The sequence below is a fragment of the Oncorhynchus nerka genome, linkage group LG10 (genome assembly GCF_034236695.1).
Source record: "Oncorhynchus nerka isolate Pitt River linkage group LG10, Oner_Uvic_2.0, whole genome shotgun sequence".
NCBI classification, from domain to species: Eukaryota; Metazoa; Chordata; class Actinopteri; order Salmoniformes; family Salmonidae; genus Oncorhynchus; species Oncorhynchus nerka.
In genome coordinates this window covers 11958270-11985185 of record NC_088405.1, presented here as the reverse complement: position 1 = coordinate 11985185, position 26916 = coordinate 11958270, and the positions used below count along the sequence as shown (strand labels likewise).

The following is a 26916-nucleotide window of genomic DNA, read 5'->3' as shown; positions in this document are numbered from 1 at the left end:
CTGCTAATCGTGTGTATGTGACCAGTAACATCTGCTAACCCTGTGTATGTGACCAATAACATCTGCTAATCGTGTGTATGTGACCAATAACATCTGCTAACCCTGTGTATGTGACCAATAACATCTGCTAATCGTGTGTATGTGACCAATAACATCTGCTAATCGTGTGTATGTGACCAATAACATCTGCTAACCCTGTGTATGTGACCAATAACATCTGCTAACCCTGTGTATGTGACCAATAACATCTGCTAACCCTGTGTATGTGACCAATAACATCTGCTAACCCTGTGTATGTGACCAATAACATCTGCTAACCCTGTGTATGTGACCAATAACATCTGCTAATCGTGTGTATGTGACCAATAACATCTGCTAATCGTGTGTATGTGACCAATAACATCTGCTAACCCTGTGTATGTGACCAATAACATCTGCTAACCCTGTGTATGTGACCAATAACATCTGCTAACCCTGTGTATGTGACCAATAACATCTGCTAACCGTGTGTATGTGACCAATAACATCTGCTAACCCTGTGTATGTGACCAATAACATCTGCTAACCCTGTGTATGTGACCAATAACATCTGCTAACCCTGTGTATGTGACCAATAACATCTGCTAACCCTGTGTATGTGACCAATAACATCTGCTAACCGTGTGTATGTGACCAATAACATCTGCTAACCCTGTGTATGTGACCAATAACATCTGCTAACCCTGTGTATGTGACCAATAACATCTGCTAACCCTGTGTATGTGACCAATAACATCTGCTAACCCTGTGTATGTGACCAATAACATCTGCTAACCCTGTGTATGTGACCAATAACATCTGCTAACCCTGTGTATGTGACCAATAACATCTGCTAACCCTGTGTATGTGACCAGTAAGATGTGATTTTACACCACGCTGTCTCGCTACAGAAACAGGAGATTACTGGTCTTACTGGGTCTTGGAGACGGATTCTGGTTTACTGTGTTTTATTGCTAAATAAACTACCTGGGATATACTTTGAAATTATACGGTAAATTGTAGCTATAATATATTTACCAAATAACGACATGGTTTCTTCAGCATTTATCACTATAAACACCCGTAGGATAACAGTGAAGATGTCTCTTGATAGAGCAGAAATAATTATTATAAGCCATAGAGTGGCAGGGTGGCCTAGTGGTTAGAGTGTAGGGACGGCAGGGTGGCCTAGTGGTTAGAGTGTAGGGACGGCAGGGTGGCCTAGTGGTTAGAGTGTAGGGACGGCAGGGTGGCCTAGTGGTTAGAGTGTAGGGACGGCAGGGTAGCCTAGTGGTTAGAGTGTAGGCACGGCAGGGTTGCCTAGTGGTTAGAGTGTAGGGACGGCAGGGTGGCCTAGTGGTTAGAGTGTAGGGACGGCAGGGTGGCCTAGTGGTTAGAGTGTAGGGACGGCAGGGTAGCCTAGTGGTTAGAGTGTAGGGACGGCAGGGTGGCCTAGTGGTTAGAGTGTAGGGACGGCAGGGTGGCCTAGTGGTTAGAGTGTAGGGACGGCAGGGTGGCCTAGTGGTTAGAGTGTAGGGACGGCAGGGTAGCCTAGTGGTTAGAGTGTAGGGACGGCAGGGTAGCCTAGTGGTTAGAGTGTAGGGACGGCAGGGTGGCCTAGTGGTTAGAGTGTAGGGACGGCAGGGTGGCCTAGTGGTTAGAGTGTAGGGACGGCAGGGTGGCCTAGTGGTTAGAGTGTAGGGACGGCAGGGTGGCCTAGTGGTTAGAGTGTAGGGACGGCAGGGTGGCCTAGTGGTTAGATTGTAGGGACGGCAGGGTAGCCTAGTGGCTAGAGTGTAGGGACGGCAGGGTGGCCTGGCAGGGTAGCCTAGTGGTTAGAGTGTAGGGATGGCAGGGTAGCCTAGTGGTTAGAGTGTAGGGACGGCAGGGTGGCCTAGTGGTTAGAGTGTAGGGACGGCAGGGTGGCCTAGTGGTTAGAGTGTAGGGACGGCAGGGTGGCCTAGTGGTTAGAGTGTAGGGACGGCAGGGTAGCCTAGTGGTTAGAGTGTAGGGACGGCAGGGTGGCCTAGTGGTTAGAGTGTAGGGACGGCAGGGTGGCCTAGTGGTTAGAGTGTAGGGACGGCAGGGTGGCCTAGTGGTTAGAGTGTAGGGACGGCAGGGTGGCCTAGTGGTTAGAGTGTAGGGATGGCAGGGTAGCCTAGTGGTTAGAGTGTAGGGACGGCAGGGTAGCCTAGTGGTTAGAGTGTAGGGACGGCAGGGTGGCCTAGTGGTTAGAGTGTAGGGACGGCAGGGTGGCCTAGTGGTTAGAGTGTAGGGACGGCAGGGTAGCCTAGTGGTTAGATTGTAGGGACGGCAGGGTAGCCTAGTGGTTAGAGTGTAGGGATGGCAGGGTAGCCTAGTGGTTAGAGTGTAGGGACGGCAGGGTGGCCTAGTGGTTAGAGTGTAGGGATGGCAGGGTAGCCTAGTGGTTAGAGTGTAGGGACGGCAAGGTGGCCTAGTGGTTAGAGTGTAGGGACGGCAGGGTGGCCTAGTGGTTAGAGTGTAGGGACGGCAGGGTGGCCTAGTGGTTAGAGTGTAGGGACGGCAGGGTGGCCTAGTGGTTAGAGTGTAGGGATGGCAGGGTAGCCAAGTGGTTAGAGGGTAGGGACGGCGGGGTGGCCTAGTGGTTAGAGTGTAGGGACGGCAGGGTGGCCTAGTGGTTAGAGTGTAGGGACGGCAGGGTGGCCTAGTGGTTAGAGTGTAGGGACGGCAGGGTAGCCTAGTGGTTAGAGTGTAGGGACGGCAGGGTGGCCTAGTGGTTAAGAGCGTTGGACTAGTAACCGGAAGGCTGCAAGTTCAAATCCCCCGAGCTGACAAGGTACAAATCTGTCGTTCTGCCCCCGAACAGGCAGTTAACCCACTGTTCCCCGGTAGGCCGTCATTGAAAACAAGAATTTGTTCTTAACTGACTTGCCTAGTTAAATAAAGGTAAAAAAAATAAATACAGCATCAGTTTTTATCCAAAGCGACAACCGTAAATCACAGTCCACAGACGCTGAGAGGTGTTGGTCCCATTGGGACATGGCTACGCAGCTAGAAGACCATCATCCGCGGGGCCACGCACCTCACGAACGTGCACCTCCCCAAAAATCCCAACCAACAACTTTCCAGTACACGTCCTCTATTCAATGGAATGTGTTGACAGTTGGAGAAATTGCTTGAGCTGCGCTGAGACCTCAAAAAGTATGAAAGACAACGGTGCAATATTCTAGAACACTGCTGTGTCAATATGGCGTTCAAATGTGGTACTCTGATAGACCCTTTACAGTCCTGCACGCTTACATTTTACCTATGGGTGGCCACAGAGGGAATCGAACCCACAGCCAAGGTGTAAACTGGGTGGTACAGGACCTGCTGTGAGTGTAGGTGATGTCTCCTCGAGGGTTGATGTTGATCTTCCCTGGGATGCAGGAGATCTTCCGCTCTGTGTCCTTGGTCAGCAGTTTCAGGCACAGAGCACACCTGGGAAAGACAAGGTGCAGTTCAGAGCACACCTGGGAAAGACAAGGTGCAGTTCAGAGCACACCTGGGAAAGACAAGGTGCAGTTCAGAGCACACCTGGGAAAGACAAGGTGCAGTTCAGAGCACACCTGGGAAAGACAAGGTGCAGTTCAGAGCACACCTGGGAAAGACAAGGTGCAGTTCAGAGCACACCTGGGAAAGACAAGGTGCAGTTCAGAGCACACCTGGGAAAGACAAGGTGCAGTTCAGAGCACACCTGGGAAAGACAAGGTGCAGTTCAGAGCACACCTGGGAAAGACAAGGTGCAGTTCCGTGGTCAGGTTAACATGAGGTCGCATTCATTGGGAACCAAACAGAAGAAAACAGACCAAACGGGTAGGGATCTACCTACACTTGGCCAGTAAGAAACGCTCATATTTTGTTTTGTGATGCAAAATGTTTTCTGTTGTGTGCCCAAATGAATAAGACCAATGACAGACAGAGCGATGCGCATCCCAGAGCTGCCACACACCTGTACAGAGTTGCTGCGTTGCCTGGGGAGTCCCGGTTCTTATAGTCAGGATCGAAGAGACACTCAATTTTCTTCTGGAATAACTTACTGAGGAAAGGGAGAAAAGAAAGGTGTTGGCTGAAGCAGCATGATCCGTCTCCCAGGACAACATCACTAGGTCTACCTTTTGAACTTGTCTTTTCTGTCCGTGATGTCGTCTGCCTCGTTGTGGCTGAAGAGGTCAGACATGTCCGCTGCCAGGTTACTGTTGATGCAGTTCATGTTGCAGGGTGTGGCCACGATGGCACTCATGTGCTTGTGACAGTACTGGATGCACTCCTCCACCTATGAGAGGTCAACATGTGACTGAATGCACTCCTCCACCTATGAGAGGTCAACATGTGACTGAATACACTCCTCCACCTATGAGAGGTCAACATGTGACTGAATACACTCCTCCACCTATGAGAGGTCAACATGTGACTGAATTACACTCCTCCACCTATGAGAGGTCAACATGTGACTGAATACACTCCTCCACCTATGAGAGGTCAACATGTGACTGAATACACTCCTCCACCTATGAGAGGTCAACATGTGACTGAATACACTCCTCCACCTATGAGAGGTCAACATGTGACTGAATGCACTCCTCCACCTATGAGAGGTCAACATGTGACTGAATACACTCCTCCACCTATGAGAGGTCAACATGTGACTGAATACACTCCTCCACCTATGAGAGGTCAACATGTGACAGTACAGTATACAGCTGAAAGACAGGTTAACATAATTAGGTCATTGAGTTTGTTCAATGCCACAGGAAGTCCTGTGTCACTTGCAATAAAAGTAACATGTTACACTTCTAAAAACAACTGTAACGGTAACCATGCAACAGGAAGTGAAGCGTTCCAAAGGCCCTTCGTTTTCTGTAACCATGCAACAGGAAGTGAAGCGTTCCAAAGGCTCTTCGTTTTCTGTAACCATGCAACAGGAAGTGAAGCGTTCCAAAGGCCCTTCGTTTTCTGTAACCGTGCAACAGGAAGTGAAGCGTTCCAAAGACCCTTCGTTTTCTGTGACCGTGCAACAGGAAGTGAAGCGTTCCAAAGGCCCTTCGTTTTCTGTGACCATGCAACAGGAAGTGAAGCGTTCCAAAGGCCCTTCGTTTTCTGTGACCATGCAACAGGAAGTGAAGCGTTCCAAAGGCCCTTCGTTTTCTGTGACCATGCAACAGGAAGTGAAGCGTTCCAAAGGCCCTTCGTTTTCTGTAACCATGCAACAGGAAGTGAAGCATTCCAAAGGCCCTTCGTTTTCTGTAACCATGCAACAGGAAGTGAAGCGTTCCAAAGGCCATTCATTTTCTGTAACCATGCAACAGGAAGTGAAACGTTCCAAAGGCCATTCATTTTCTGTAACCATGCAACAGGAAGTGAAGCGTTCCAAAGGCCCTTCATTTTCTGTAACCATGCAACAGGAAGTGAAGCGTTCCAAAGGCCCTTCGTTTTCTGTAACCATGCAACAGGAAGTGAAGCGTTCCAAAGACCCTTCATTTTCTGTAACCATGCAACAGGAAGTGAAGCGTTCCAAAGGCCCTTAGTTTTCTGTTTCAGACTAAAGTGAAGAGAGAAGCCTATTAGCTGATTGGTTTTCTGTTTTGTTGATGAGTGCCATTTTATTCAACAACCAACAAGAGCTTGCTGGTTAATTTACTGTGGCAGAGAGGAAGAGGCAAAGAGAGAGGTTTCACTCCTCGCCAAAAATCAGTCCAACATATTTTATTTTGTTGTAAAAGGTTCCCAATAGCCTTTTCCCCAACCTCAGTTCAACCACTTTGCGTTCGTTTTTCAACTACAACAGAAAACCAGGGCCCCCGAAACGTACGATACATTGGAACCGCCATAGCAACCCCAGCTCCCGCCATTACAACACTTACTAACGTGTCCATCTTCAAGAACTCGGAGGAGATGAGGATTGAGATCACATTGCTGGGCTCTGTAACCACACAACCAACAAACACCATGTAACCACCCGATGTTGACACACAACCAACAAACACCATGTAACCAACCGACGTTAACACACAACCAACAAACACCATGTAACCAACCGACGTTAACACACAACCAACAAACACCACGTAACCAACTGATGTTGACACACAAACAACACATACTGACCAAACACACTGCCAGGCCAACCAACAAGCACACCGCTATTAGTGACCACATCCCTGTCGTCTCCATGGTTATCATTTGCCACGCCCAGGTAAGTGATGGTATGGTACTGTACAGGCATCAGTGTATGTAGCTACAGTACGTATGATGCGAGAGCAGATATTCAACTCTTTACCGAGCTTGGGTTTGTCATGGTTGCCATCGACGGCCATTTTGTGCCTCTTGACGTAGTTCATGAGCCAGTCGAAGATCTGCACGTCACAGTGCACAGAGATGTCCACCTCCTCCCAGCGCTGGGTGTCAACAGAGAGGTACTCAGCAAAGTAACGCATCTCGTTGATCAGAAGGTCACGGGGACACATGAAGTCCTGCTTCAGGTTCTTAGCCTCGTCACACACGTGGATCACCATATTGGGCCTGCGTGGGGAGAGAGATACAGGCAGGCAGACACACACAGAGACAGAGAGGAATAACTCTTGATTTTTGTATTAGAGTACATTTGAGTATTTGTTAGCAGACTAAGTTCTTGATCTTGCCCTATGAAACTCTTTGATCACCTTGACATGAGCTGGACTGGTTAACAGTGTATTTCTGTTAGACGGTAGTTAGACCAGGCACTCACCCTTTCCCCTCCTGGGGCTTCTCGCCCTCCTCTGCAGACTCCCTGCTCTCCTTCTCCACCGAGCTTCTTCCTCTGGAAGGGTTCACCGCCAGGCCTGGAGAGTGGAGGCACCAAACAAGACTGTGTTGCTCCCTGAACTAAAGCCTAGATATTCAGACATGAAGAGTCTTCAGGTCTTACTGCCTGCTACATTGGACACAGAACTTTAGCATCTTGACTGGCTGCATCACCTCTTGGTATGGCAACTGCACCGCCCTCGATCACAAGGACGCTACACAGGGTGGTGCTGCCATCCAGGACCTATATACCACAGCCCATAGACTGTTCTCCCTGCTACAGAGGGTGGTGCTGCCATCCAGGACCTATATACCCCAGCCCATAGACTGTTCTCCCTGCTACAGAGGGTGGTGCTGCCATCCAGGACCTATATACCCCAGCCCATAGACTGTTCTCTCTGCTACAGAGGGTGGTGCTGCCATCCAGGACCTATATACCCCAGCCCATAGACTGTTCTCTCTGCTACAGAGGGTGGTGCTGCCATCCAGGACCTATATACCCCAGCCCATAGACTGTTCTCCCTGCTACAGAGGGTGGTGCTGTCATCCAGGACCTATATACCCCAGCCCATAGACTGTTCTCCCTGCTACAGAGGGTGGTGCTGCCATCCAGGACCTATATCCCCCAGCCCATAGACTGTTCTCTCTGCTACAGAGGGTGGTGCTGCCATCCAGGACCTATATCCCCCAGCCCATAGACTGTTCTCTCTGCTATAGAGGGTGGTGCGCACGGCCCAGTACATCACTGGGGCTGAGCTCCCTGCCATCCAGGACCTATATACCCCAGCCCATAGACTGTTCTCTCTGCTACAGAGGGTGGTGCGAAAGGCCCAGTACATCACTGGGGCTGAGCTCCCTGCCATCCAGGACCTATATACCCCAGCCCATAGACTGTTCTCCCTGCTACAGAGGGTGGTGCTGCCATCCAGGACCTATATACCCCAGCCCATAGACTGTTCTCTCTGCTACAGAGGGTGGTGCTGCCATCCAGGACCTATATCCCCCAGCCCATAGACTGTTCTCTCTGCTACAGAGGGTGGTGCTGCCATCCAGGACCTATATCCCCCAGCCCATAGACTGTTCTCTCTGCTATAGAGGGTGGTGCGCACGGCCCAGTACATCACTGGGGCTGAGCTCCCTGCCATCCAGGACCTATATACCCCAGCCCATAGACTGTTCTCTCTGCTATAGAGGGTGGTGCGCACGGCCCAGTACATCACTGGGGCTGAGCTCCCTGCCATCCAGGACCTATATACCCCAGCCCATAGACTGTTCTCCCTGCTACAGAGGGTGGTGCTGCCATCCAGGACCTATATACCCCAGCCCATAGACTGTTCTCTCTGCTATAGAGGGTGGTGCGCACGGCCCAGTACATCACTGGGGCTGAGCTCCCTGCCATCCAGGACCTATATACCCCAGCCCATAGACTGTTCTCCCTGCTACAGAGGGTGGTGCTGCCATCCAGGACCTATATACCCCAGCCCATAGACTGTTCTCCCTGCTACAGAGGGTGGTGCTGCCATCCAGGACCTATATACCCCAGCCCATAGACTGTTCTCTCTGCTATAGAGGGTGGTGCGCACGGCCCAGTACATCACTGGGGCTGAGCTCCCTGCCATCCAGGACCTATATACCCCAGCCCATAGACTGTTCTCCCTGCTACAGAGGGTGGTGCTGCCATCCAGGACCTATATACCCCAGCCCATAGACTGTTCTCCCTGCTACAGAGGGTGGTGCTGCCATCCAGGACCTATATACCCCAGCCCATAGACTGTTCTCTCTGCTATAGAGGGTGGTGCGCACGGCCCAGTACATCACTGGGGCTGAGCTCCCTGCCATCCAGGACCTATATACCCCAGCCCATAGACTGTTCTCCCTGCTACAGAGGGTGGTGCTGCCATCCAGGACCTATATACCCCAGCCCATAGACTGTTCTCTCTGCTACAGAGGGTGGTGCTGCCATCCAGGACCTATATACCCCAGCCCATAGACTGTTCTCTCGTTACCGGAGCATCTGATCACCTGAGGTACCTGAACAGCTTTGACCCCCAAAACCATTAGACTGCTGAACAGGTAATCAAATGGTTACCTGGACAATTTGCATTGACCTTTTTACACTGGCTTTGTGCACACTCACTGGACTCCACACACACACACACTTATCTATCCTGCATGTACATATTACCTCAACTACCGCGTATCCCTGCACATTGACTCTGTACTGGTACTCCTTGTATATAGTCTCATTATTATAATACTACAGGGGTACTGGTACTCCTTGTATATAGTCTCATTATTATAATACTACAGGGGTACTGGTACTCCTTGTATATAGTCTCATTATTATAATACTACAGGGGTACTGGTACTCCTTGTATATAGTCTCATTATTATAATACTACAGGGGTACCGGTACTCCTTGTATATAGTCTCATTATTATAATACTACAGGGGTACTGGTACTCCTTGTATATAGTCTCATTATTATAATACTACAGGGTACTGGTACTCCTTGTATATAGTCTCATTATTATAATACTACAGGGGTACTGGTACTCCTTGTATATAGTCTCATTATTATAATACTACAGGGTACTGGTACTCCTTGTATATAGTCTCATTATTATAATACTACAGGGGTACTGGTACTCCTTGTATATAGTCTCATTATTATAATACTACAGGGGTACTGGTACTCCTTGTATATAGTCTCATTATTATAATACTACAGGGGTACTGGTACTCCTTGTATATAGTCTCATTATTATAATACTACAGGGGTACTGGTACTCCTTGTATATAGTCTCATTATTATAATACTACAGGGGTACCGGTACTCCTTGTATATAGTCTCATTATTATAATACTACAGGGGTACTGGTACTCCTTGTATATAGTCTCATTATTATAATACTACAGGGGTACCGGTACTCCTTGTATATAGTCTCATTATTATAATACTACAGGGGTACCGGTACTCCTTGTATATAGTCTCATTATTATAATACTACAGGGGTACTGGTACTCCTTGTATATAGTCTCATTATTATAATACTACAGGGGTACTGGTACTCCTTGTATTTAGCCTTATTTTCTGTTATTTATTGTGTTACTATTTTCTAATGTTCTTACTTTTTAACTCTGCATTGTTGGGTAAGGGTTCGTAGGTAAGCATTTGTACACCTGTTGTATTCTGCGCATGTGACAAAATACATTAGGCAGGATGACCCCCAGCAGCTCCTACGTTAGGCAGGCTGACCCTCAGCAGCTCCTACGTTAGGCAGGCTGACCCCCAGCAGCTACTACGTTAGGCAGGCTGACCCCCAGCAGCTACTACGTTAGGCAGGCTGACCCCCAGCAGCTCCTACATTAGGCAGGCTGACCCCCAGCAGCTACTACGTTAGGCAGGCTGACCCCCAGCAGCTACTACGTTAGGCAGGATGACCCCCAGCAGCTACTACATTAGGCAGGATGACCCCCAGCAGCTACTACATTAGGCAGGCTGACCCCCAGCAGCTCCTACGTTAGGCAGGCTGACCCCCAGCAGCTCCTACGTTAGGCAGGCTGACCCCCAGCAGCTACTACGTTAGGCAGGCTGACCCTCAGCAGCTCCTACATTAGGCAGGCTGACCCCCAGCAGCTCCTACGTTAGGCAGGCTGACCCCCAGCAGCTCCTACATTAGGCAGGCTGACCCTCAGGAGCTCCTACGTTAGGCAGGATGACCCTCAGCAGCTCCTACATTAGGCAGGCTGACCCCCAGCAGCTCCTACATTAGGCAGGCTGACCCCCAGCAGCTCCTACATTAGGCAGGCTGACCCCCAGCAGCTCCTACGTTAGGCAGGCTGACCCCCAGCAGCTCCTACGTTAGGCAGGCTGACCCCTAGCAGCTCCTACGTTAGGCAGGCTGACCCTCAGCAGCTCCTACGTTAGGCAGGCTGACCCTCAGCAGCTCCTACGTTAGGCAGGCTGACCCTCAGCAGCTCCTACGTTAGGCAGGCTGACCCCAGCAGCTCCTACGTTAGGCAGGCTGACCCCAGCAGCTCCTACGTTAGGCAGGCTGACCCCCTAGCAGCTCCTACGTTAGGCAGGCTGACCCTCAGCAGCTCCTACGTTAGGCAGGCTGACCCTCAGCAGCTCCTACGTTAGGCAGGCTGACCCTCAGCAGCTCCTACGTTAGGCAGGCTGACCCTCAGCAGCTCCTACGTTAGGCAGGCTGACCCTCAGCAGCTCCTACGTTAGGCAGGCTGACCCTCAGCAGCTCCTACGTTAGGCAGGCTGACCCTCAGCAGCTCCTACGTTAGGCAGGCTGACCCTCAGCAGCTCCTACGTTAGGCAGGCTGACCCTCAGCAGCTCCTACGTTAGGCAGGCTGACCCTCAGCAGCTCCTACGTTAGGCAGGCTGACCCTCAGCAGCTCCTACGTTAGGCAGGCTGACCCCAGCAGCTCCTACGTTAGGCAGGCTGACCCCCAGCAGCTCCTACGTTAGGCAGGCTGACCCTCAGCAGCTCCTACGTTAGGCAGGCTGACCCTCAGCAGCTCCTACGTTAGGCAGGCTGATCCCCAGCAGCTCCTACGTTAGGCAGGCTGATCCCCAGCAGCTCCTACGTTAGGCAGGCTGACCCTCAGCAGCTCCTACGTTAGGCAGGATGATCCTCAGCAGCTCCTACGTTAGGCAGGCTGATCCCCAGCAGCTCCTACGTTAGGCAGGATGACCCTCAGCAGCTCCTACGTTAGGCAGGCTGACCCCCAGCAGCTCCTACGTTAGGCAGGATGACCCTCAGCAGCTCCTACGTTAGGCAGGCTGACCCCCAGCAGCTCCTACGTTAGGCAGGCTGACCCCCAGCAGCTCCTACGTTAGGCAGGCTGACCCCCAGCAGCTCCTACGTTAGGCAGGCTGACCCTCAGCAGCTCCTACGTTAGGCAGGCTGACCCTCAGCAGCTCCTACGTTAGGCAGGCTGACCCCCAGCAGCTCCTACGTTAGGCAGGCTGACCCTCAGCAGCTCCTACGTTAGGCAGGATGACCCTCAGCAGCTCCTACGTTAGGCAGGCTGACCCTCAGCAGCTCCTACGTTAGGCAGGCTGACCCTCAGCAGCTCCTACGTTAGGCAGGCTCATCATCACAGACATAGTTCCCCAGACCACTACAGAAGCACTAGCACATCAACACCAGTCAGCCTTACCCGTCACTGAGATGGAGCTCTGATTGGTCCGCGTCTCCCCCACGTCTCCCGTGGTGTCCAATAGTGTGGATTTGATGTAGTCCACAGGGGAGGAGCCTCCTGCCGTCAGCGCGTTGCATTGGTCGTCCACGTGATGGAACCCTCCGGTGCTCTTCAGCTCCTCGAACCTCTGCGCACACTGAAGATAGGCACGACAATCACCATGGCAACCATGTCACTGCTATACCATGATAACAACAACAACCCTCAGACCACATCATCTGGGTTCCGGTAACGCCGGCACAACATTCAACAGCAGTCCAAACTCAACTAAGTTATAGTACAGCTGACAACAGAGATTGGTGTTTCTATGTATCATGTGACACACGTGTACAAGTGCAATGGAAATGTGTTTCTGGCCTATCCCAACTCCCCCTGGAACAGACGTGGACCGTGGGGTCATATCCCAACTCCCCCTGGAACAGACGTGGACCGTGGGGTCATATCCCAACTCCCCCTGGAACAGACGTGGACCGTGGGGTCATATCCCAACTCCCCCTGGAACAGACGTGGACCGTGGGGTCATATCCCAACTCCCCCTGGAACAGACGTGGACCGTGGGGTTATATCCCAACCTTCCCTGGAACAGACGTGGACCGTGGGGTCATATCCCAACTCCCCCTGGAACAGACGTGGACCGTGGGGTCATATCCCAACTCCCCCTGGAACAGACGTGGACCGTGGGGTCATATCCCAACTCCTCCTGGAACAGACGTGGACCGTGGGGTCATATCCCAACTCCCCCTGGAACAGACGTGGACCGTGGGGTCATATCCCAACTCCCCCTGGAACAGACGTGGACCGTGGGGTCATATCCCAACTCCCCCTGGAACAGACGTGGACCGTGGGGTCATATCCCAACTCCCCTGGAACAGACGTGGACCGTGGGGTCATATCCCAACTCCCCTGGAACAGACGTGGACCGTGGGGTCATATCCCAACTCCCCTGGAACAGACGTGGACCGTGGGGTCATATCCAACTCCCCTGGAACAGACGTGGACCGTGGGGTCATATCCCAACTCCCCCTGGAACAGACGTGGACCGTGGGGTCATATCCCAACTCCCCCTGGAACAGACGTGGACCGTGGGGTCATATCCCAACTCCCCCTGGAACAGACGTGGACCGTGGGGTCATATCCCAACTCCCCCTGGAACAGACGTGGACCGTGGGGTCATATCCCAACTCCCCCTGGAACAGACGTGGACCGTGGGGTCATATCCCAACTCCCCCTGGAACAGACGTGGACCGTGGGGTCATATCCCAACTCCCCCTGGAACAGACGTGGACCGTGGGGTCATATCCCAACTCCCCCTGGAACAGACGTGGACCATGGGGTCAAGTCTAGGGTCACCATTTTCCAGCGCCCCTGGAACAATTGCGGTTAAGTGCCTTGCTGAAGAGCACAGCGGCAGATTTTTCACCTTGTCGGCTCTAGGATTCAAAATTTAGATTACTGGCTCAAAACTCTTACCTCGAGGCTACCCGTCACGCCAAACAGTGACCATAGGGAGTTGGTAAGACAACACAGACAGATCTCAGACCAGGCTAATAGCCTTTTACGATCTCTCCTTAGTTTAGTTTAGTTTATTTTATTTTATTTTTACAGGGACAGTGCACATTAATCAACGTTTCAGTAAAAGTGCCGGTTTTAGCCAGCCGGCTAATTTTCAACCGCAGTCCCTGGGCAGGTTATTAAAAACAATTACAATATAGACAATAGCACCATAGAACAAGCAAGACAGCAACATAGGACAAGCAAGACATAGCATACAGACAGAGCAACATAGAACAAAAAGCAGCAAAACAGTGGGAGCAGTGGTTAGCAAGCTTGCCTACAGACTGGGAGACCCGGGTTCGCACTGTAGCCGTTAGCTACTATAGCTTCAATCAATCACTATGTTTATTGTCCCAATTTGCAGTGCATGTAGAGCTTACCTCCTTGGGTGTGAAGCCAGGGACCAGCATGGCCACGTTGTCCCAGTTGATGGGCTGTGGAACGCTCCAGAGAGAGCTCAGCACCATGTCCAGGACCAGGAGGTTGTTGTCATTGGGAAAGTTGTTGTTCAGGGTGCAGTAACGATTCATGTCTGTCAGCAGGTAAGGGTGAGAGATCAAAGTTGACTCAGCGATATGACATTATCACACATTATTACATCTGAAGGGTGAGAGATCAAAGTTGACTCAGTGATATGACACCATCATACATTATTACGTCTGAAGGGTGAGAGATCAGAGCATTATTCTGTTAAAGGTAGACTCAGTGATATGACATTATCATACATTATTACGTCTGAAGGGTGAGAGATCAGAGCATTATTCTGTTAAAGGTACTCAGTGATATGACATTATCATACAAGGGTGGAGGCGACTTTATGCGCACAGAAAGCTGCGGTTTCTTCAATCGACAATAGTAAATGGGACGGTCTACTTGACATAGATACATAAGAATAACAAGAGCGTGTATAGAAAGCCTTGACAACCCAATAGCATCTCTAAACCAAATTCTGGAATAGGCTACTTTGTCCCACCGTTGTCATTGAAAAGCTGACTGTCAATAGCATACGCAGTGAACAGCGCACACACATACTTTTGGCAACGTCGATTATCTTCTTGTAACAAGGATGGATTGTCGTCCCTTGGAAGGCCCCTTTGGCTGTAGTCGAACTGTCCAACGCAAATGTAATGGCATTTTTTGTCAACAGCTTATTCTAGCAAGCTAACTACCTATACTGCACATCACTGTACTAGAAGCTAAATACGATACGTTTGTATTATAGTATCTAGTTGGCTGAACGGTTATCTAGCATCTTACTGATTCAATGATGACAGCTGATTCTTCTGTGGTCCAGATGATAGGACGTTCCGGTGTACAGTAGCCGTCATCCACGTTTAACGCTAATGCTACTACCGAGCTAGCGGCACTCTCTCTGCAGTATCATCCCGGGGACGAGTTGATGGACAGACAAGACATTCAATCAGCATTGCATACGGGATGGAAACACCCTAAAACGCTCGGTAATGACGTTTAGATAACGTTGTAACGTCGTCGTCCCCCAAAAAATATTCTGTTGCGTTGATTCCGCTTTTTCCGGTGCCGCAGTGCAGCAGCTGGTGCAGTGGTCGCGCGTCCCGGGGTTGCTTAGCGACAGAAGGGCCCTTTTCGGATAAATCAAATGAAGGGAAATTATTTTGTATCCAGCAGGTGGGTCACCACATGTTTTGTTTTTTCCCCCCCACAACTTTCCACAAATGTATTCAAAGCGAACTGAATAGACATATTGTTAAATTGACATATTACACAAGTTGAGATATCTACCCCTCTTGGTCATAATGCATTTCCTTTAGGCGTCTGTCGAGCTTCTCAACTGATTTACAAGATGTAGAATGTTATAGCTTAAAGATCTATATGTTATCATTGCAATTGAACTAACGTCTTTGTCCAGATAATGTAGGAAAATGATCATTCCACATCTTAGTTGTCTTCCTCCCCATCATCACCGTCCTCCACTGCAACAAGCCTTGGTGTGTAACGTGTTTAACCTTGTTATAATGGACGCATTACATTTTCAAAACAATTAACATCCAATGATATAAAACTAAACAGGTTAACAGTTAATTTGCCATGTGATGTGTATAACATGTTTTTCATTTCTTAGTAAGAAAAGCCAAAGGCCACTTTTCAGGTTTTGAAAATGTTTATTTCCAAAATAATTGTATTTACATAATTACAGTTTTTCAGGAGAGTGAGGACTTAAAATGCCACTGAAACACACCAAGATGAGGACAGGCTATTTCAGTTCTTACAGATGCATTCAACAAAACTTCTTGATTTAATAGATCTTGATATTGGATAGTTCAATTTTCCAAGTTCAAAACTTCACTTTGAATATTTAGGACATTTTTACAGAACATTCAAGATATAGTTTGGACCATTCCCGAATTTCAAACAACATTTTACAACCATATTAACACCGATTTAAAACCAAGTCAATCCTTCCATTAGAACCAAATCTGAACCTTGATAGTAATTTATCCATAGAAATAGTCTCCAAGTCAATGATGACATAATAGGTAGACATGGAGTGTACCCATGCCTAGGTTTTAAAATATTCCCATCTTCAACCTAGACCCATGCCAGGAAGTACAAGTAGGAAGTGTACCCTTCAATTGGGGCTGTGATGTCAACTCAACTGACAATACAGAAACAATACATGCCATTGTATGAGACACATCATTTGAATAAATGTTTCACATTACCGTGGCAACCCAGCAGTTGATAGAACATTCCAAAATACCATGGAAACGAGTCACAATCAGGCAGCCATTGTGAGTGTACCAGTCAAATTGCCAGGATTAGAGCTTCTATTCCTATGAATTTATCTTTCAATATCAAACCATCAACATTAACTTGGAACAAAACGGTGAAACATAATATTATGGCTTTGTCCCGTCAGCATCAAACGATGCAATATTCACATAATCTCTTAGCGTGCTTCATTTGATCTTAATGTACTCATTCACTGTTCATTAAAATACATCTACATCAAAAACATTTAAATATGCATCATTAATGGGCTAAAATGTAGTGTGACCGTACTGACAAGGCTGGTACAGGATAGGTATAGGTTGGTCTAGATAACCACTGACAAGATGGCCAAACCAAGATGGTGGCCAAACCAAGATGGTGTCCTGGAAACACTCATATCCAGATGTCTGACAGATAACCACTTCTCTTTGATCCAGGTACTCAATACCTCATATACCAACCTCACTAGTTTCTTCCAGGCAGATTAAATGTCAAACCAAAGCCACTGAAGTGTGAACATGAATCACCTTCTGGACGTAGATCAAGTGTTTCCCCACTGCTGGACGTGACCGAGCTCTACAGAACAGCTCATCAACAAACCACGTACAGCCTCAACAGATGTGTGGGAAAACAAAGTCAGACATCACAGGTCTATCTTCTCTGGTATGGTGAGCACTGTGCTTGAAGCTGTCGTGGTGCTGGGCAATACACCCAGACCCAGGCTGCTGTAACCGGCTGGCGTTTCCCTGTACACGCTCTCCAGCAGCTCCTCTGGGATAGTTACTGGGACGGCTTCAGCTGGGCCGAGGCCTGAAACCAAGCCTGGGGATACAGTTGGCACTGGGCCCGTAGCCAGGTTAGGCTGTGGGGCTTGAAGGGTGGTGCCCAGTGTGTTCCCTTGCTGAGCCTGAACCTGGGCCAGCCTCTCCAGCTCAGCGTGCTTCCGGCCTCTCCTCTTCCCCAGGATCTTGACGTAGTTGGCAGGTATGAGGCCTGTGGTCTGGCCGTCTACACTGGCCAGCAGCCACCCACGCACCCTGGGTTGATGCTCTGCACACAGGGGAGAGAGAGAGGATATAACATGGTAATTTAGCAGACTTAGTTAACAGGAACACATTCAATATGTAACCCATTCTGAATGGCATTCTGTTGACCTGCCTGCTACAGTGCTAGCTTTCTTCCTCCCAAGGCCTCCAGCACTCTTTCCCCCTGATAACTTATATTGTGGTAACCGCAGTACTTCATTTCTAAATCAGAAGATGCCGGAACAAAAGTGAGCGCAGAGACAAGGAGGGGGCTCCGAGGTACCAGAGCACATGAGAAAAAAAAGTGGCCAACAATGTAGTAGATAAATCATACCGGTATACGCACGGTAGAAAATTTTAAAAAACTCATCGATTTAAGATGTCTTTGGTAACTAATTGATCTAGGCCTACTGCAAAATTAAACAAACTCTAGTAAATCGTCTAAGTGTGGACCCTACCTCCTTGTTATCTCGTCATTGTGGTTTTACCAGGGCTGCAGTCTACGTCAATCCCCCCTCCCCTTTGAGTCAGAACCCTGACAATCTCGTTTCTCAAGTCTGCGTTACACACACAGATATTTCCACCTGCGGTGACATCACAATGGTGACACTGTAGGAGGGATGGCCTCAGAGAGAATCCAGAGAGTACAATGTTTACTGTTCATTTTCGATTGTTTATTTCACTTTTGATTATTATCTATTTCACTTGCTTAGCCAATGCAAAACATGTTTCCAATGCCAATAAAGCCCCTTGAATTGGAAGAGAGAGACACACACAGAGAGCGAGAGGAGGCAGAAAGAGAGGAGGCAGAAAGAGAGGAGGCAGAAAGAGAGGAGGCAGAAAGAGAGAGGCAGAAAGAGAGAGGCAGAAAGAGAGAGGCAGAAAGAGAGAGGCAGAAAGAGAGAAAGCGTGGGCTGATATGAAACATGGTCACCGTACGTGTGTGTGGGGGTGTGACACTTTTGGGCTGTCAAAACCGTTAATGCATGTGTATATGTGTGTGTGGGGGGGGGACCTATATCCGTGTGTGGATGAGTAGGTCTAAGAGTCTGTGGGTTGTATCTGTGACGTTTCTAACCACCCTAACTAAGCACTAGAGCTGTGTGTGAAGCTGGGGGAACCTCCCACGTGCCCCATGTCAGATCCCAAACACTGCTACTATGGACTACAGAGAAGGTGTTAGAGAAGGGTAGATGTCTTGTAAGATGCACTACTGCGCGCGCGCGCACGCACCCGCACGCACCCCCCCAGCCATGAGGAGTACCTGGCAAGTAGGTTCCAGAATGTAGGCATCCAAAATGAGGTGCCGGACCCTGTTCCTGTGGGATTGAATGATTGAAATAAAGGCTTTCTGTCGTCTCCAGAACGATAAATAAAATGTCTGGGACGGTTCAAAACAGACGTTGGGAAAGTTGCCGGGACGATAGGCCAGAAAAATATCAAATGCATTCAGTGTTTCCATATTAAAATGTTTGAAACACAAAGACGAGGCTGATGAAACATATCACATGTAGCTTCTAAGTTGATCTACGAATACATTTATATTACAAACACAGCAGTGTGTTCACTCGTCTCACCCATTTATATTACAAACACAGCAGTGTGTTCACTCGTCTCACCCATTTATATTACAAACACAGCAGTGTGTTCACTCGTCTCACCCATTTACAAACACAGCAGTGTGTTCACTCGTCTCACCCATTTACATCCATGTTCCTAAATTCTATTACAGGAGAACACCGTTCTCAAACGCGCACCTGATGCCAACGGTTTTATTTTTTTTATTTTAAATGTTACCTTTATTTAACTAGGCAAGTCAGTTAAGAACAAATTCTTATTTTCAATGACGGACTGGGAACAGTGGGTTAACTGCCTGTTCAGGGGCAGAACGACAGATTTGTACCTTGTCAGCTCGGGGATTCGAACTTGCAACCTTTCGGTTACTAGTCCAACACTAACCACTAGGCTACCCTCCCTGCCGCGACAGAGATGGATATTCAGCCTAATGGTAGAAAAACTTAAGGAGGGAATATCTGAAGGTGCAACAATAGGATTGTGTCTCACTGCCTTTGGACAGTAGAAGAAGAAATGCTCGTTTCACTGACATATCAGGATATCTAAGATTGTTTCTGTTGGCTATTAAAAAGGAAGGGCTATGGAAAACATCCAGGTTTCAAACAATGATATGGTTCGCTAGGCATCACAATGATATGGTTCGCTAGGCATCACAATGATATGGTCACAATGATATGGTTCGCTAGGCATCACAATGATATGGTTCGCTAGGCATCACAATGATATGGTTCGCTAGGCATCACAATGATATGGTTCGCTAGGCATCACAATGATATGGTTCGCTAGGCATCACAATGATATGGTTCGCTAGGCATCACAATGATATGGTTCGCTAGGCATCACAATGATATGGTTCGCTAGGCATCACAATGATATGGTTCGCTAGGCATCACATAAACAACGATATGGTTCGCTAGGCATCACATAAACAACGATATGGGTCGCTAGGCATCACATAAACAACGATATGGTTCGCTAGGCATCACATAAACAACGATATGGTTCGCTAGGCATCACATACAATGATATGGTTCACTAGGCATCACATAAACTAATTATTTAGGTTATGGAAATAATAGAATATCATTCCAATGTTGGGCAAATAGGCCCATTAGAATGAACATTTAAAGATGCTGCATGGTGTGGTGGTTCATTTCTGGATGATCAAATGAGGAGACAAACACATGTCAGAGTTACACAAACTAAATCTTTATTAGTGAGAGCTTTGCAATAGCTGGTCGACGACCCACCCTCAGGTGATCCCCCCCCCCCGAGCTTTGCAATAGCTGGTCGACGACCCACCCTCAGGTGATCCCCCCCCGAGAGAAAAGTACTAAATCTTTATTAGTGAGAGCTTTGCAATAGCTGGTCGACGACCCACCCTCAGGTGATCCCCCCCCCGAGAGAAAAGTACTAAATCTTTATTAGTGAGAGCTTTGCAATAGCTGGTCGACGACCCACCCTCAGGTGATCCCCCCACCCTCAGGTGATCCCCCCCCCGAGAGAAAAGTACAAAGGTCTTCATTAGCTAAGATTACAACCCTTTCAACCTACATGACGAACAGATATATAGAATGGGTCACAAGGTTAAGATTTGTATGAAAGAAACCTATAATTCACAGCAGACAGTATCTACTGTGAAAACAGTGTATTGTATAGAGACGAGTGTCTGGAACCATCTCTTCCTGGTACCATATAGAACATAAACATTAACTCATGCTCTGGAATGCTCTTTAGGTTTTTCACCCAGAAGACATTGTAAATCTCCTGTCAGTGTTATCTCCCAGAGGCCCATCCTCAGTAGAACACACACACAATAGTTATAAGAATCCTCTATTGTGTTGCACAAAACAACCATTTGATGCAATAAAAAGTATTACAAGATAATCTTGCAATATTCCACCATAATGATCAAACCGACATCTGCATTGGCCGTGCAGCATTTACGGTGAAATGGCCTCTGCAGAAGTCAGGGCTTTTATACTTCGCTACCTTGGCCGGGGACCTTAATGCAGGCAAACTTAAATCCATTCTACCAGCATGTCAAATGTGCAACCAGACAAAAAAATAAAATAAAAATATATAAAAAAAATAAACTTTAGACCTTTACTCACCCTCCATTGGGCAAATCTGACCATAATTATATCCTCCTGATCCTGCTTACAAGCCAAAACTACAGCAGGGAGGAACAGTGGCTCGCTCAATATGGAAATGGTCAGATGATGCAGATGCTAAGCTACAGGACTGTTTTGCTAGCACAGACTGGAATATGTTCCCGGGATTCATCCAATGGCATTGAGGAGTACACCACCTCAGTCACCGGCTTCACCAATAAGTGCATCGATGACAGTCTCCACAGTGACCGTATGTACATATCCCAACCAGAAGCCATGGGTTACAGGCAACTTCCGCACCGAGCTAAAGGCTAGAGCTGCCGCTCTCAAGGAGCGGGACACTAATTCGGACACTTAAAAGAAATTCCGGAACGCCCTCAGATGAACAATCAAACAGGCAAAGCGTCAATACAGGACTGAGATTGAATCCTACTACACCGGCTCTGACGCACGTCTGATGTGGCACGGCTTGCCACAAACCCAGCCACAAGTAGCCCAGTGACGCGAGCCTACCAGACAGGCTAAATGCCTTTTATGCTCGCTTTGAGGCAAGCAACACTGAAGCATGTATGAGAGCACCAGCTGTTCCAGACAACTGTGTGATCAGGCTCTCCGTAGCCGGTGTGTGTAAGACCTTTAAACATTCACAAGGCCGGGGGGCCAGACGGATTACAAGGGCATATACTCAAAGCATGCACAGACCACCGGAAAGTGTTTTCACTGACATTTCAACCCCCCCCCCGACCCCGTCTATAACCCCCCTATAACCCCCCCGACCCCGTATATAATGCCTACATGCTGCAAGAAGACCAGTCCCTGTGTCCAAGAACGCAATGGTAACCTGCCTAAATGACCACCGCCCCATAGCATTCACCGCTGTAGCCATGAAGTGCTTTGAAAGGCTGGTCATGGCTCACATCAACACCATCATCCCGGGAAACCCTAGACCCACTCCAATTCGCATTCCGCCCCAACAGATTATGCAATCTCTATTGCACTCCACACTGCCCTTTCCCACCTGGACAAAAGGAACACCTACGTGAGAATGCTGTTCATTGACTACAGCTCAGCGTTCAACACAATAGTGATGAGCTTTGTGGGCTCTAAGTTAAGGACCCTGGGACTGAACACCTCCCTCTGCAACTGGATTCTGGACTTCCTGACGGGCCGCCCCCAGGTGGTAAAGGTAGGCAACAACATCTGCCACGATGCTCCTCAACACCGGGACCCCTCAGGTGTGCGTGCTTAGTCCCCTCCTGCACTCCCTATTCACCCACGACTGCGTGGCCAAGAACGACTTCAACACCATCATCGAGTTTGCTGACGATAACTGTGGTAGGCCTGATCACCGACAATGATGTGACAGCCTATAGGGAGGAGGTCAAAGTCCTGGTAGCGTAGTGCCAGTCTCTCTCTCCCTAAGGAGCTGATCATGGACAACGGGAAAAAGAGGGCCGAACACGCCCCCATTCACATCGACGGGGCTGTAATGGAGCGGGTCAAGTGCTTCAAGTTCTTTAGCGTCCACATCACCAACAAACTAACATGGTCCAAGCACACCAAGACAGTTGTGAAGAGGGCACGACAACCTCTTCCCCCTCAGGAGACTGAAAATATTCAGCATGGGTCCTCAGAAAGTTCTACAGCTGCACCGTTGAGAGCATGGTTGCAACATAACTACACACAGATCATAAACGTAATTTTAGCTGGCGAGCCAACCGTCTAACGTCAGCTAGCTAGCTAACAGTAAGCTTTAACTTGCAATGAAAACTGACAAAATTAGAAACTTATATCTGAAACTGTAGCTGGACTGATACGTATACATGGATGAATGCTTCATGGCAGACTGCAACCCCTCTCATTAAATAAGACGTCCTGTGTCGTTTACCTTGACTAATTTATTAATAGTTGTATTCGTATTTACAGATGGCATACAACTTCGTTATTAAAAGGTACATGAAAGTTCACATGTTTGAGACTGCATTTCTGCCCCCAAAAAACGCATTTAGTTTAAAAAAAAAGTTTATGATCAAACGTCTCTCCTGTGAAGTAGTGACTCGCGACATACATCTAGTTTCCTGAAACGGGATCACTTATGGTATTCTGGAGAATATGGCTCTCTCTCACTGACCTGAACCGAATGCACACTGTAAAATGTGCAACGCATTTCTGCCTCGCGCTGCAACACTTCCTGTCTGGGTGTTGCAAGTGAAGAGGTGAATGACAGGTTGGTTTTTAGAAGTGTTGCACACGGGCATAAAAGTTGAATTTACTTGAAACGAAAGTCTACTGAAGTGAGACTTTGTCCTTGTGATTTCTTGGCTATTTACATTGTTTTGTTCACAAGCCAGGTTGTTATTCTATGTTGGAGTTTCAACTGCTAGGGATACTAGCCAGACTATGGTTGGAGTCCAAACAAAGTAGACAGCCCTCAGCCATAAATAATCAGCCTTTGAATGACATTTTACATCGTCACAGCCGAGTGTACCTCAGCTATGTTGCCTAAAATGACACTGAGGCCACCAGAATTTGACATGTGACTACAGTTTGCATTGAATTGTGGGTCATATCAACCCCACAAGTGATCAAAGTAGTTCACTCGCTCCCTCGAGCTAAATCGATGGCCGAGGGGGTAACGTTTGTGAATTGGACCTCCGCTTAAGATGGCAATGAAACTGCATCTGTTTGACAGGGATTCCCCTGAGGGAAGTGGCTAGCGTGAGGACTGAGTGGGTTTGGACTGCAGCCCTCCATCTCACAGGCACAAACAAGACAAGTCTCATCACCACTGTATTTCCGACTACATCGAGTTGCTGACAGTTGATACCTGCAAAAATGAACATTCTTAAAACCCTTACCTTTATAATAAAATGTTCATCTAATACAACCACCGACCGTTTCCTCGTATCGACTGACAGCGACTAGATGTAATCAGAGGTACACTCCGCCCACTCTCGTCTCCGCTCAACTACGTCGATGTTAGGTTACGGACAAACATAGCCGATTCAACTCATCGAAGGCTTGATGACTAGCTAACAAGTTGAATGAGGTGTCCGGGGCTACAATAAAGATTTAAAATAGGTGAACTGTTGGGAGAAGTGGAGGCCTGGAGTTGAGAAACACTAGGTTAGAGCAGGGTGCTGGTTGGATTCCCCCTCTCCTCATAGTTTCTTACCTTTAGGAGCCAGGTTGAGCATGTCTCCAGCATTCAGTGAGAGCTCCTCCTCCGACGCAGCTGTGAAGTCATACTCTGCCCTGGCAACAACATGGTCATCCTCCCCACTAGCCCAGTTGGTGGCTGCATAGGGATTTAATCAATCAACATGTAATTATATAGGCCTTTGTACGGAATATTAATGAAGTAAAAATGTAAAGACATTCCTTTTGGTAAGGTGCTGATTAACGTAACAAACAAAAAATGTATGTAGCACACTTCTCTTTCTTATGAGCATACACAGAGCCAGATTAGCAGTGCATGTTCAGATAAACCCTGACCCATCTGTTTGAGGTCGCCAAACTGTGGTTAACAGACAGGAAGTCAGAGAGACAAAGGAAATTCAGGAGAGACCACACACAGACAGTAAGGAGCCTCACCGCTCTCCTCGGGCCCCTGGGCAGAGCTCAGCAGCTTCCAGATGAGATAGGGCCCTCCTAGGACCACGGCCAGAAAAAGGAAGATGGGCCACGACTTGACCGCTCCGGCTCTGGGGTCTTCCATTGCGGCTCCAGCACCTCTGGTCGCCAGAACAGCTCCTTCACTGTCTGCCCACAGGTCCTCCACCTCACCGTCCCGCCTCAGCCCCAGCATCCTCTGTATGCGGCGGTACAGGTAGCGCAGGGTGCGCACCAGGGCAAAGGCCGACAGAACCTTGGTAAAGTGCATCCGTAACCGTGTCAGGTGGTTGGCTACATCCAGCACGGCTCGGAAGCTGTTGTAGACGGCCGAGAAGGTGGCGTCCATCATCATGCTGACCGAGGTGAAGGCCTGGACGATGCTCTCGATGGACTGGAAGGCGCCGCGGCTGCTCTCCTCTGCCTGTTGGACAAACCGACTGGGCGCCACGTCTTCACTACCGGTTTGGCCGAAGCGGCTGTAGCCCAGGCTCCCACCAAGGCCCCCACCGAGCCCCCCTCCCATGCCATAGCCACCACTGTAGGGACTGTAGGGGCTGTATGCTCCACCATAGAGGCTGGAGCTACCATAGGGGTTGTAGGAGGAGCCAGGGAAGGAGCCGTAGGAGGGACGGTAGGACTGGATGGACTGGACAGGGCGAGGGGGGACAGGGGGCACCATGCGGGTCAAGACGGGAGGACCGGCGGGACCAGAGAGGCCGGGGGTGGAGGGACCTGGTGGGGCAAAGTCAGTCGACCTGGTGGATTGGAAAGAGGGGCCTAACTTATAAAACAGTGAACATTCAATTCAATCACGTGTTCGTGTTGTCAAAACGTAATTTATTTTTAATTTTTTAAAAACGCCTCAAAACTAGTTTCCTTTGGTTTCGTAGTTAAAGAGAAGTCTGAGCAATCTAGGAGTGTTGCAATGGGTTTCGTCTCTATTAGCTAACCTTAGCTAGATAACAAAACAAACGACATGCCAGTCACAGATGCCGTTAGCTAGCTACTAACGTTACAACGTTAACTACATTGGAACTCGGTGGGCACTTTTGGTTGAGTTATTATCCAATAACAGTCCAATACTAAACTATTGTCAAATATTGAAATCTAGCTAGTTCTGTCCGCTAGGAAAACGCAAAACAACAAGCTCCGACTAGTTAGGGCCTATATTAGAGGCTAACGCTAGCTAGCTAACTCATACATAGTTAGTCCATAGACAACAACTCGTCAAGTAAGCAATAACTTGTTTACCGATAGTTAACTGGTGCACTCATAGCTGCTCCTGGAATCCGCCTTTCCCACGGTTTAGGAGGAGGCTGCGATGCCATCGTACAAATCGTCTGAAGTTACACCGTTTTTAACCGTTTTCCCTTCACTTCCCCCCGTAGTAACTAGCAAATTGCTACATATCTAGCTCCATGGCTGGCTCCTGTGTGCCAGACCAAAATAATCAATAAGACGATACGGAAAACGTTTGAAACAATACATAATTGGTTTAAAAGCATACAGCCAGAGAGGATTTCTTTTATAACGCATTTTATATTTTATTTTCATTCTTACTGGGCAAGTTTAACGTTTCTGAAGTCAGCAATTTTGTTGTATCTTTTCGGCGTTGATTAGTAGAGCCTAGAAGGCTTCGGCTCCATTGCATTATTCTATTCCAAGTCGTCCCGAGGCTGATGGAGATAAAAACTAAAGTATCAAAGATGAGGTGGGACAGTTTTTTCAACCGAGAGAACTGGGAGCGAAAATACGCAACACCATTGGTGTATTTGACTGACAGAACCAATACTAATACAACATTTACCACATTTATTGTCCATGTCTTTTTTTTAAACTTTTTTTTTTAACAACAAATCAATTCAGAAAGTACACGAGGGAACACAAGTATATATAGATTATAAACAATGGACAATCGAGATAGGGGGTACAATATCACATTACAATTATACAAGGACCTTAAGGGACATACATACACTTACAATTCTAACAGCTTTTTTGTTAGTAGAGTATTTAACTGTCTTAAAATACAGTTCAATTTCTTTTTGTAGGGTAAGAAAATGTGTTTTTTTTGTTTGTACATTTACATTTGTGTATATGAAATTTCGCCAAAAGAATAATGAAATTAATGACATAAAATGTTTCAGCTTATTTATATCGTATGTAAAGAATCCAAGCAGAGCATCTCTCCACAATAGTGTAAAATCTTCATAAATGTGTTCAATTATAAATCTAC

The 26916-nt window shown here is 48.1% G+C and overlaps 2 protein-coding genes across 4 annotated transcripts in view; both read right to left on the bottom strand.

Annotated features, from left to right (window-relative positions):
* The window catches only part of sanbr (SANT and BTB domain regulator of CSR), a 45163-nt gene extending 30019 nt beyond the window's left edge, over positions 1–15144 (bottom strand). The window contains exons 1-10 of one of the 3 annotated variants that reach the window (XM_065023013.1): positions 14858–15144; positions 14633–14709; positions 13981–14132; positions 12005–12182; positions 6767–6860; positions 6320–6561; positions 5904–5962; positions 4155–4315; positions 3992–4078; positions 3370–3480 (exon numbers count right to left, since the gene is read on the bottom strand). In XM_065023013.1, coding sequence (XP_064879085.1) covers positions 3370–3480; positions 3992–4078; positions 4155–4315; positions 5904–5962; positions 6320–6561; positions 6767–6860; positions 12005–12182; positions 13981–14132; positions 14633–14709; positions 14858–14928 — 1232 coding nt within the window. In that variant the 5' untranslated portion in view covers positions 14929–15144. The remainder of the gene's footprint in view (positions 1–3369; positions 3481–3991; positions 4079–4154; positions 4316–5903; positions 5963–6319; positions 6562–6766; positions 6861–12004; positions 12183–13980; positions 14133–14632; positions 14710–14857) is intronic. The other 2 variants (XM_065023012.1, XM_065023014.1) reach the window with 2 other exon arrangements.
* Positions 15145–15721: 577 nt separating this feature from the next.
* On the bottom strand, positions 15722–26109 carry pex13 (peroxisomal biogenesis factor 13). Its single transcript, XM_065023011.1, has 4 exons — positions 25932–26109; positions 24660–25435; positions 24241–24363; positions 15722–17401 (listed from the first exon to the last, which is right to left on the bottom strand). The coding sequence occupies exons 1-4, from the start codon at positions 26006–26008 to the stop codon at positions 16995–16997; spliced, it is 1383 nt and encodes a 460-aa protein (XP_064879083.1). The 5' UTR covers positions 26009–26109; the 3' UTR covers positions 15722–16994.
* Between the last annotated feature and the right edge of the window lie 807 nt (positions 26110–26916).

Coding starts and splice junctions, on each gene's coding strand:
- pex13 (XM_065023011.1), bottom strand. CDS start 26,008: ATGGCATCGCAGCCTCCTCCTAAACCGTGGGAAAGGCGGATTCCAGGA. Junction 25,436..25,931: donor AGTGCACCAGTTAACTATCG/GTAAACAAGTTA, acceptor CCAATCCACCAG/GTCGACTGACTTTGCCCCAC. Junction 24,364..24,659: donor CCAGGGGCCCGAGGAGAGCG/GTGAGGCTCCTT, acceptor ATCCCTATGCAG/CCACCAACTGGGCTAGTGGG.